Source organism: Rhinolophus ferrumequinum, chromosome 17, assembly GCF_004115265.2.
Source record: "Rhinolophus ferrumequinum isolate MPI-CBG mRhiFer1 chromosome 17, mRhiFer1_v1.p, whole genome shotgun sequence".
Lineage (NCBI taxonomy): Eukaryota > Metazoa > Chordata > Mammalia > Chiroptera > Rhinolophidae > Rhinolophus > Rhinolophus ferrumequinum.
The window spans coordinates 45,155,279-45,167,849 of record NC_046300.1 but is presented as its reverse complement, the minus strand read 5'-3'; the positions used below and the strand labels follow the sequence as shown (position 1 = coordinate 45,167,849).

Here is a 12,571-nt window from a genome sequence, read left to right as displayed (position 1 = left end):
GCTCGCTCGGCGGCAGCCTCCCGCCTGGCCGCGGCCGCCCAAAGGGCGGGGGTGGGAGCCGCGCGCTGGGATTGGTTGGCCAAGTGCGAGCGCCTGCGCGGATTGGCTGGCGAGGTTTTAGAGGGAGTCCCACTCTCCAATTAAAGGGCCCCGCCGCGCCCCGCTGCGCTCAGAGCTCCCCCTAGGCCCGCGAATCTGGCCATTCAGCCACCGCTGTCCCCACTGCGCGCCCTCGCGCCTCCGCCTGAGAAGCCAGGCGCTGTTTTTCCAGCCCCGAAGAAGATGGCAAAGGTGGCCAAGGACCTAAACCCAGGAGTTCAGAAGGTGAGCTGCGATCTGTCTGTACTTACCCAGATCTTTTTTTTCCCCCCCGTTTCCTTCACCCATGTGTTCGCGGAGACTTGCCTAGAAGTAAGTGGGAATCTTATTAAATTCCAAGACTTCACAGAAAACAAAATAGTTGGGAATACTTGTTTAAGCCAATAGGCACACCTCCCAAAATTTACTCTGAAAAGCCCTTGTGTAAAGTATTTGCAAAGGATCTTAGTTCTTTGGTGATGCTAATTGAAATTTAAAGAAGGTAAAACCTTTTCTATATGGTAATCCTATGGTCTGTAGGGGAGGAAAACGCTAACTTCCCCTCTCCTTTCCCCCTCCTGTGATTAAGGTGAAGGTTGGGGTGGCTGGCTGAAGGGGGGGCATGTAATATTTACTCACAAGAAATCTTCCCCTTTTGCCGTCATCCTTGTGTTTTGTGTTGTTACACACACACACACACACACACACGTTTCTTTAGTTGCTGATGTTGGCAATGGCAGCAGTCCCAGCACTGGGGAACTAATTTTTGTCCCTAAGGTCTGCACGTTTCCCTTTCAAGAAGAGCTGGCCAGGAACCCAGAAGGTCACCACCGGTGAATTACTGCAGGGGGGCCTGCAGCTCCAACACCCACTGGTTACTTACCTGTATGCAGCTGGGGGTGGTACATGCCAGAAGCTTAGAGGTCATGTGAGCTGGAAGGGAGCAGAGAAACAGCCTCGGCCAATGCAGACACTGAGGCCCAGGGTCACAGAGAGTTGGTTCCAGCAGGCAGCACAGCGTAAGGAAAGCCTTAAGTGTTGAAACCTTGGCCCTGACACTTCCTTGCTGCACCATACATATTGACCAAGTCACTTTTCTGGGTTAATCTCCTAAACCAGTCTTATTTTTTTTTTTAAGCTCTAATTGGCTTTATTGAAGTATTCACGAATCAAGCAGCATCTTTTCTCCTAAACAGAGAGGTGCTCCAAAAAGTTCCAAATCAATCGTGTTTAAACTCTGATTTCAGGGGATTTGGTCTTGCAGGGCAAAGTGCTCCTTAGACATCTGCCAATACCTGTGGGGTAAAACAAGAGGGAAAAGAGGAAAGAAACTACGTCAGAATCAAAATAAAATGCAAACCAGCCAGTTAGAGGCACAGCGTTCATGCATCTGATTTATAGCTGCGCTATGACACAGCTGACCTTCCCCAGACTCCCACACAGAGTCCAGCAGACCCTTCTGAGTGTGTGCACTAAGTCAGATTTCATCAGGACATCTCTCTGGAATGTACCATGCCCCTTGCTTTTGCCAGACTATTTGCAGAATCAAGTCATCTCTCCTTCTATGGCATTCTCATAAACTTTAGACCATGGTAAAATACCTATTAATTTCTACCTAGTAGTGAGTCAGGCATTTACTGCTCTTATTTCTCTACACATCTTTCTAAACTCCTTGAGGGCAAACCTTTCTTGCTCATCTCTGTTCCAAAATAGCATGCCATACGCAGTGGGACTTAATAAACCACTAGTGAATCTCTGAATATCCACCGAGCTAAGATCAGAATGTTCACGGACAAGTACATTTTGTGCATTGTTGTTTTTAAATTTGTTGTAGCACCAGGATATTTGTATCTAAATAGCCTCCCCCAAATTCAGTCGAAGTGAAAAGTTCAGGGATAAAGAGGCAGAGTTCCACAGTCCTCTGGAAAGTCAGACGATTTGAAGTGGTTTTAGCACAAGCTGGCTGATGGTTATGTGGGACGTGAGACCGGGTACACAGACACACCTCTCCTCACTGAAGGCCGAGGCCACCACCTAGAGGAAGCCTTGTTTTCTTTTATTTGTTTTTATAATTTGCTTTTTTCTTTTTTTTAGAGTACAGTTAACATACAATATTATATTAGTTTCAGGTGTACAACATAGTGATTTGACATTTGTATACCTCCGTGGTAAGTCTAGTAACCATCTGTCACCATACAAATATTTGCGATATTTTTGACTGTATTCCCTATCTTGTTTTTATTTCTCTTTGCATAAGACAGTATGATTATCTGGGTTAGAGGTGGAACATGTTCTCCTTCTTGTCCCCCCTAGTGCCAACTTCCTTGGCCTGCAAAGGGTTTATTTTTCATTTAGATCCAATTACAGGCTTAGAGAAAGAATGTGGTGGGTAGAGATGAAAGGGGAGATATTTTTTTACCTCTTGGGATTGTGACAACCAGGAGGAAGATCACCACCACTTTGTAGCTTAACCAATGTCTTCAACTCAAAAAAGTTGAGGGAAGGGAAGAGAGTGGGGTAGCTCTCCTTGCTGAGCAGCACAGCCGTGATTAAACACTGTGTCATATCAACAGCATGCTGAAAAGCTTTTATTGCATATTTACTTTTTAAATCTGCACCAGTGGGGGGTTTTATAACATTTGGCTTCAGGATGCGTAATCACACTTAGGCATTTTGAAACAATTTTATAGACTCTTAGAGCTGCAAGGGACCTCTTTACAAAATGAGAAATGGTTTTAAATGGCATACGAGCTGTCTCCACTGCCCTGCCCCCAGGGGAGTGGGGGTGCGGGGAATCCCCAGCAGCTGGAAAATCATTAAAAGGTCTTCAAAAGAGAATATAAAATCTAAACACTGGAGTAGTCTTAGAGGTCATCTTACCAGTCCCAGACAGACTGAGGGACTCTCCATGGGTCACACACATAGTTAGTAGAAGAGCTTAGAAACAGTTCCCTGCTTCCTCTCATCTGTGCTAAGTCAAATGCTCCCATTGATCGGATACTCTTAAGTTGCTTATGTTTCTCCTAGGAAAGAGGAGGTTTCCTAGCACAGAGAGTTCCCTGTGAATGATGAAATAGCCAACATACCTTGGTAACAAAGGGTCTCGAAGGCCAAATGCTATTTCTCTGGGTGGAATCAACCATTATTGTGGACTCATTAAGTGTATTTAAGAACACTGGTTACTAGTATTCTTATAACCAGATCTGGGTTCAAACCCCACCACTACCACTTCCTAGCTGTGTGCTCTTGGGCAAGTGAGTGAACTTGGGAGTCTCTGTCTCCATCTGATCACCGGGGAGACAGTAGCGGCATCAACCTCCCAAGGTGGCTGTGATTGTCCAGTGAGATGATGTATGTGACGGGACTCAGCACGTGAGCGCTCAACTAGAGGTAGCCATTATTTGTGTGGGTGCTGCTGATGCACGTCGAGGAGTGTGTGAATGCTGAAAAGAGCTTTTTCGTGAGTGAAGGACACACTTTTCTTTAGACTATCTCATCTGAAGAGCAATTAATTTTCATTCAGCTGAACCAAAGCCCACTGCTCAGCCTTGATAAACTAGGACAATGACCACCTGTCTTTATTCTAGTCCAACAGATATAAAATCTGCTTACACAGAACTGAGATTACCTGTCATTGAGCATTTTATTCTGGAGCCATTGAATTTTAGGCCTGGAAGGGGACATGGAGACTTTTCACTTTTTAGATAAAGAAACTGAGGCCCAGAGGGGGTCACACGTCTTATCTGAGATTGCTGAGAAGGTGTGCCAAAGCCTGCAAGAATACAGGCGATTTGGCTGCCAAGGAGCCATTTGCAGGAATTTAGAAAGGAACAGAACAAAGAGATCTAAGAGCATGTTCACTGTTGACTGAGCGTGTGCCAATGGACTGGCTCCAAAGGGTTCTATTTTTCACCCCTCAGCACAATGTCAGAGGAGCATTAAATGATGGTTCTTCTAAGTGCATTGCCAGGTTCAGCTGGGCGTCTCCCTCCACCCTTTCCACATCATATCCCTCTTGGCTTTCCTGTCCTTCAGCTTTCTCCTCCCCTCTGTACTCAGCCCTTCCTGCTTTCACCTCCAGTTCCTGCAGCTTGCAAAACTGCTGGCACGTCGCCTGGGAGAGCCGATCCAACGTAAACACGGCTCCTCGAGAATTGTCGTTGGCTCCCTCAATCTTAAAAATATATTAAGCTGTCACTTAAAGACTTTAATAGCCAAGGCATTGGAGACATGCCCATAGGTGTATAAGCAACTTGGCCCAAAAGAGAGCCTATTAAAACAAAAAAAAAGAAAAAAAAAAGAAAAAAAATAAAGAAAGAAAAAGAAGTTATCCGAATCCTCCTTAAAGGATGTCCAAAAACAGATGCTAAAACCATTACTTTGTAAATTGCACGTGCTTGTCAAATTGTGTCTGAATATGTGGGGTTGGGGGCTAATGACTGACTTTCACTAGTGTGTCTGACACCTGTGGTGGTGGGAGGCAGGAAAAAGCTTAATAATCAGAGCATCCCTAGGCTTTAATCTAAACCATCTCAGCTCCAATACCTTCTCCTCACCTGTTCTACAACAGTTCTACAAGTAGGACAGACAAGTTTGAGGGAAGACACAAGAGACAAAGGAAAGATAATTTCTTGAATACACACTGGGTGCTTGACATTTTCTCACATCTGATCTCATTTTGCCTTAAGGGCTGCCATGCAAAAAATATTAATGTCCTTTTTACACGAGTACATTGAGACTAAGGGTTTAAATGACTCGCCTAAGACCATATGATGACAGGTTAGGAATACAAACCCAGTCTTCTCTGATTCCAAAACTTAAGCTCTTTCCACTACAAGAAAAAACAAGAAGGCTTTCATCACAAGCGGAAGTCTGGTGGAGAGGAACTGTGACCTATTACTGTGAGCTTCACAGAAATCAAGGTCTCCCTATACCGTGATAGTTCAATTCAGGATCGCCCAACAGTTGCCAAATGGTACCAGGCATCTGTATGTCTCTGATATCTCTTGGTCACGACCAGGTGTATATTGCCACCCACACCAAGTCAAAGCCATTTCCCAGGTACAGAACAAAGGCTTTCTAGATTTCTCCTGGTTTCTGGTTTTCTAGAAGACTGGTAGAACTCTCTAGGGAAGAGGCTGATAGACAATCTAAGGAGTCATACAATATTATCCTGAAATTACTGAAGAAGCAGTAACATTTGACAAAAAGGAAAAAAAAAAAAATCCTAGAGATCCCAGGCCCAGAGCTTCCAGGAAATTCTAGCCTGGGGATAAGTTTGTGTACCTCACCGTGCCTGGTCAGGCTGACTCATGGTCTACCCAACAGCATGAATCAGGACCAAGCGAAACACTGCCCAAGCCCCTACCAGAACATATTTGAAAAAGGAAATAAGATTGCTGAGGGTGCAGAAACCAAAGGCTCCATGTGGCAAGTCACTCTGGAAGGACAAAGAAGCACTGGGGTCCAGCCTATGGTGGCTTTTGCAAATCCACATGATTTGTTCCCAGATTTTTTTTAACCTTCTCCTGTGTTCAAACATTGCCTTCTTTGTAAAAATCAATCTTTGGAGAAAATGCAAATGAAATATTACATAAAAAAGCTGAGCAGAATTTAGTGATCTGCTGAGCCAATCCCTTTGTGTGATAGATGGGACATGGGGAAGAAATGGCATATCCAAAAGTTACATGTGACATAACTGAGAGGTACATTGACTCACAGCATCATTTATGAATGAAGGAGAAAAGGGTAGCATCTATATTTGTCACTTCAATGCTCAGAATATTCTGATTTCATGTCCACTGTATACCCTCAAACTTCAGAAGGTCAAGTGAACATTTTGGCCATGAACTTAACTTTGGCCACAAGGTTCAGAGGCCATCTTGAGGAATGGTTAATCACATGTATCGGCATCTAGATGTGGCTCATAGTTCTGCCATTTGCTACGTCTGCAACCTTTGCCAAGTCCTGTATCTGGATTTCTGGTTCCTGGTTTGAGAAAGAAGAGTTAGCAATAGTTCTACATTTAAACCATAGCAAAGTGCCTGGGGACATAGTAAGTGCTCAAAAAATATTTCCTCTTGCTGTTATTGGTATCCTCTCTCATCAGCACGGTGCAGGAATCCCATAGGTAGTGAAGTGCTGGAACACGGAAGACCAAGGTCAGTTTACCTACGTCTCATGTGGTTCTAAGATATCAGATTGCAAGACGTTCTCTTTAGAGCTAAACTTAGACCTAGTCATAAATATACTCAGGGCACATCCTATACAAAATCATGACAATGGCAAGAATTTGGCCTGGGTGTCTGGTGGCTACACTTCAAAACAGCAGCCCTCTTCTTGCCTGAGGAGGCAACCAGTCACTGGCCTCAGCTATGGCCCCTTCAGCCTGCTTGCAGACCTGTGGTGGTAGACAAGTTGTCTGTGTTCAGTCTATGTCTTCAGAAGCTCTGTCCTTCACGGTGTTGGTGTCAGGGGCACCAAGGGTCAGGAGCCGGGGGAAAGGGCTCTTGGCTGACTAATGCCTCCAGAAGAAACCTGCCTTAAGAAGACAGTATCTGTGGGGCTGTGTGACTAAGTGGCGTTGTCCTGACGCTGACCACAGAGGTCCCTGACCCCGTTCACCCGTTGGCTGGAAGAGGTGGAAGGAAAGTGGAGCCCAACCCTGTCCTTGTCCTGGAGGAAAGCCACCCACCTACCCCTGTGCTCCCCACCCTAGTCCTGGCGCTGTGGGTGGGGGCCTGACCCTAAGAGTGGGAGGGGCAGCACTTGCGCTTCTTACTTTAGAGGAAGTCTGGGAGGAAAATGTTTTCTAAAATCTTGTTAGTAGGTAGAGGAAAGGTTTCTAACCAGGGATCTATGGATAGAATTGAAGTTATCAAGGAATGTAAATGAAGAAAAGTATTGCACCTTTAGAACCCTAACCTCTAATTGAAGTTTAGCATGTCCTTCAATTATGCATGAAGACAAAAGCCCTGGTAGTTTAGCAGCCCCTGTGCCTTTTTAAAAAAATCAAATAAAGCTACTGTACACGATATTCACATTGGAAAGATAACTAGATGCAGGCCCTGTGTCTTGATACCAATGGAAATATGATCTGTTCATAACCTATTTCAGCGGTGGTGGATGCCCAGTGTACCACTTATATTCATCCCTGTTCTTAAATAACAGTAATTAGATCCATTGCTAAATCGTGTTAATAAACTTAATACAGGCACATATGTTACTTAATCACAGATTTGTTTTTATGTATTGACACTATTTCAGTAATATTGGTTTCCTTTGTGATCCTACATATTTTATTATATGCATTTAAAACATTGTTCTGAGAAGGGATGCTTTCATGTCAAACAGCCAAAAGAGCCCAAATATATTAAGACTGCCATTGAAATAAAGCTTTAACAGTGTTCTACACACACATACACACACACACACAAATATGCACATGTATGCATATATAAACACACACACACACACATACAACTATAATGAATTGAATCTGAGGTTCTTGGTGTAGACAAACTGGGTTCAAAGCCCAGCTCTGCCACATTTTCTGTTACCTTGGGACAAGTCACATTAGCTGTGAGCCTCAGTTTCTTCATCAATAAAATGGGCCTAAAAGTTGTCCTCACAACAATAATCTACTAAGTTCTTAACACAATACTTGACAAAGAATGACTGTGTATTAAACATGAGTTATCATCACTATTAAAAGAGCTAATAAGAGTGAAATAGTAAAGAGAACAAAAACATTATTTTGATGAAACTTATACCTGCCTCTGATTTGGCCAACTTTAAGAATTTATTCTGTGCAGACATATATTATGCAATTATTATATGCCAGGGACTGAGCTGGGAAGTGGAGAAGTAAAAGGAAAAGAATCCCAGAGGCTGATGGTTTCAGAAAAGGAACAGCTGGTTCAGCCATCAGAGACCACAGCAGTGTCTAAAAGACCTTGATTAGAGGTACGAACATGGGACTGAGGGAGATCAGAAGAGGAAGTACTTAACCTTACCTGGCGAGGTCAGGGAAGGCTTACTGAAGAGGAGACATTTGAGCTGCATGTTGAAACACAAGGATGAATGAGCTATTAGGATTGGGTCACAGTCCAGTTTTATGCCTTCCAAGTCTGACACCCAGATATTCCATCCTATTTAACTTCTAATTTGGGGAATACCGTTCATCTTAAACTGTGGAGAAATGCATTCCTCTGTATCCATCCATGATGCTCATCTGTTATTTTTGGATCTGAGAACTTTTCCTCTTGCCTCTCAACTGAAACCCTTTGGGGTGGTAGGACAGTAAGGCCTGCCAAGCTGGCACGCAGAAAACTTCTGATGGTGGTTTCTTGAGACTCTCTTAAGCCCAGCAATGGAGTGCCAGCAAACTTAGCCCCACTGAGTTTGAATTTTTGCAGGAAGATGTAAATTCATGTTTGTGACAGAAGAAAATAAAAGGTAACTGAGGATGTGCAATACATATGGAAAGCAAGGCACACACATACACACACACACACACACACACACCAGTGAGATTCAGCACACTGCACATGTGAGCAGAACAAGAAAACATTTCAAAGTACAGTCACTTTTTAAACTCTTACACCATGTAAGTGATCATTCAAGAAAGAGCAATCCCAAGTAGGATGCATCAGTGAACTGTGAGGAAGAAAACTGGCCTTTGAAATAGGGGAACTTGATTAACAAGATCGAGAATCTTGCAGCAAAACAATTCCTTTTGCACTGTTCTGACTTCAGATTTCTGACTTGGTCTATAGATGTGGGTCCTTCTGTGCCATGTTTTAGAGCAGATGATGCATCAAAATGAAAAACACATGATTTGGATATCGAAATACCACTGGGATAATTGTTCTTGATTTTTGTCAGTTGCATATGGTACGTTAAATAGAGGGAAAAAAAATCCCAGACAATTCCCTGCCAGTTAACTGGAAAAATGAAATTATGGGGATCATCCCTGTGTTTACAAGGACCTGAAGAAGAGGTGAACTTTGATGGAAAAGCTGTGTTTCCTCAAGTCTTACGTCCAATGTAGCCAACAAGCTCAAACAGCCTGTGAGGAGAACACACCCTCAAAGAAGATCCACAGTAATTAGGATGGCTATTGTCATCCACTCTGTACCTTTCCTTGGACCCAGCCGGGCTGGGACCATCACAAGGGAAATCATCATTTACCTACTTGAATAATGCGTGTACTGTATGTTGCAGCACTTAGAATTAATTTTTAAGAGGTGGAATGGGCCTTAGAGTTTCTCTAGGTCAACTTCCTTGTTTAACAGACAAGGAAAACAGATCTAGCAGGTTAAGTGACTTGCTCCCAATCACAGAATTTATTAGTAGAAGAGCTAGGATTAGAATTCAGGGTGTGATAGTAGTTCAAATCCAGAAAGACTTAAAAACTCTATTTTGTCCAAGTACACCATCCAGAACCTTAAACGTGAGATGAAATGTGCAGCCAGGTGCTGTAAAAATACCACTAATGAGTACTTATACCTCCTAAAAAGATGTTTTATTCTTTGAACCACTATAATTATTAGATAGCTCTTTTTTATTTTGAGCTAAAATCCCTCTCCTTTTCCCTCTTCCTCTCCCTCTCCCTCTCTTTCTCCCTGTCCCTCTCGAACTTCTCCCTGTTTCCTTTGTTCAAGATGCAGTGGCCACTTTTTTAATGTTCTAGTCTGGTTCGCCAAGCAACTCTTACATATTGGTCAGGATTAAGTTCAAAGTATCTATTTTGGGGGGTTTCTTCTTACCTTCTGGGAGCCCTAACGTCTGCTTTTAGCTGAGTGAGATGGCCAACGGACAGCCCCCCATTTTTGTTTGGCATAAGTTTTGTGACTTGTGCCACCTCCTCCATCTAGACAGGTTGTTTTCCTCTCCTTCCCTCCTCACCCACTTCTGTGCCACCAAACTATCTTGTTTCTTGGAAGAGCGTTTTTAAAGTGGAAAAACTTGCCAAGAGAGACGGGAATAGGAAAATTTAAAGCACTAAGAGAAGTACTCCAAACCCATGTCATAAATACTCATGAAAAATCAGCACTCTTCTACATGCATAAATTAGGTACTCCTAATTTATAAAAAGGAGGAAAGAGTAATATAAAATCAGAAAGTTATGGAGGAAAAGATGAAAACTTTGGTAAATAGAGGTAATATCTTTTAAAAGCTTTTAAAAATTATTTGCAATAGTATAGCTTACTACCATATGGAATGCTAGAACACTAAGAAAGTCTCCTAAGTTTTATATCCTTGTGACTTTTCCATCTGGAGGGAATGCTCATGAATAAATATGAAAGCTTGCTCATCAAAATTAACTTCCTTCCATTGAAAGATACCACGAAGAAAGGGAAAGACAATCCACAGAGAGAAAATATCCATAGGACATACATCTGACAAAAGGTTGAACCCAGAATATATAAATCAATAATTTTTAAAAAGCATTCCAATTTTTTTAAAAAGTAAGTGATGACTTAAACAGGCATGTCACAAAAGAAGATATCTAAATGACGAATAAGTATAGGAAAAGATACCTTATTAGTCATCAGAGAAATACGGATTCAAAACACAATGAGATAGCATTATTCTACCCAGCAGAATGGTAAAATTAAATAATGACAATAGCAAATGTTGGCAAGAATGTGGAGCAACTGGAACTCAGCTACATTTCCAAGAAGAATGGAAAGCGATAAAAACACTTTGGAAAACTTTTGGTAGCTTCCAGTAAAGTTAAGTGTATACCTACCCTGTTGTCCAGCAGTTTTAGTTCTAGGTTTGTCACCAAGAGAAAGGAGCACAGGTGTCCAAAAAAAACCTTGGATGTAAATATTTGCAGCAGTTTTATTCATGATAGACACTGGAAATAATTCAAACGTCCATCAACAGGCGAATGGATAAACAAAACACTTTAGATTTCTACAACAGAAAACTAATTAGTAGTAAAAATTAGTTTTGCTGCAAGGGTAATCGTGACAGAAGAAGCCAGACATAAAAGACTATAGGCCGTGTAATTCTACTTATGTGATACTCAAAAACAGGCAAAACCAATCCATGGTGCTAAAAGTCAGAGTAGTGGGAACTTTACAAGAAGAGATTGTTATTGACGAGAAAGGGGCATGAGGGAACTTTCTGGGGCACAGGAAGGGTTTTATGTCTTTATCTGGATGGTGGTCACAGGGTATATACAATAATCAATGGAATATTTGAGATTTGTGAAATTTTACTACATGCAAATTTTCCTTGGAATACTGTTAGAAAGTGAAAAAGACAGTATTTGGTAAAACAACTGGAAAGTATGGCTCCAAGCAGCAGAAGGGTGTGGAGACGGGTTGAGGGCTGAGTTCTTGCTGCAGCCTGTGGAGGTATCATGTTCGTGGACAGCTTTGTCTTAGAGACCTGCCCCCAGGACTCTTTCTAATCTTTCCATCGACTCTAGTCTGGCATTCAAGTTTCTATGTGATGGGTCCCTTTTCATCCTCGTCTCTCACTACAACATTTTACTTCCTGGGCACTGACCTGTCCCTCGTTCCCTGACCATAGGTTTTCTTCCTCACATGCATATGAAAGGCCTTCTTCTCTCGAGGGGACAAAATCCTCTCCATTCCTCAGTCCCCTCCACCAGGAAGCTGTCAGTGCAAACCAAGTTCTCTCTCATCTGAACTCCTAGCATGGATTTACTCTCCTACTGAATGGGTGTTTCGTTTTCTGAATGGCCCGGGAACACATGCAGTTGGTGTCTTGTCCACTTAATTCCTGTACCCTAAAAATTCCCCATTTATAAGCTCCTCGAGGGCAGGGAACATGCCTTAGTCTCCTTTGTGTGCTTCTCACCCCCGAAAGCCTGTCCTGCTCTAAGGTATCCACAATGTTAATGGGTAGAAAAGGAAATGGAATGAAATAAGGATATAGGAGAGAGAAGGAAAGTTATCGAAAGTAAGAGCCACTTGGTTCTCCTTCCTGACTGAGATGGGGAATCCTTCAGGGACAGAAAGGGGGAGACAGACCATGAGTGCTGAATATACACGTGTGGGATAGGATAGATGAGACCATAAACCTCCTCCAGTGCCCCACACATGTTGCTTAATCTAAAACCCTCTGACTCATGGACCACAATCGGAACTGGCAAGATAGGAGTGGGGCGAGAGGAGTGGAAGGGATTGTCCTTGGTGGATTTTAGGAAGGATCTTGAGATGAAAAGGAAATGAAAGTGAGAGGGTGGGGAAAGCACCATTCCAAACCAGACCCTGAATTTTTAATATCTGGTTCCAAGTGTATTATCCTACTTCAAGCTTGTCTACAAAAGGATCAACTTTAGGATGGTGGGTGAGCCAAGCCTTATCTCGTTTCCTTCCTTCAAACAACTAACTCAAACTTTCATGTGAACCTTGAGGCCCCTGTTTCTGGCTGGAAGTCTCTTGAGAAAAAACTCCAATGGTTTCCATGGTCTGGGGAGGCAGTTGGCTCAGATCTCTAGACGACAGCA

The 12,571-nt window shown here is 42.8% G+C and overlaps 1 protein-coding gene across 1 annotated transcript in view; it reads left to right on the top strand.

Annotated features, from left to right (window-relative positions):
• The first annotated feature begins 139 nt into the window (after window positions 1-139).
• LMCD1 (LIM and cysteine rich domains 1) overlaps window positions 140-12,571 on the top strand; it is a 57,763-nt gene continuing 45,331 nt past the window's right edge. Inside the window, exon 1 of the mRNA XM_033132780.1 lies at window positions 140-324. Within this exon, the coding sequence (XP_032988671.1) occupies window positions 283-324 (42 nt within the window). The 5' untranslated portion in view covers window positions 140-282. The remainder of the gene's footprint in view (window positions 325-12,571) is intronic.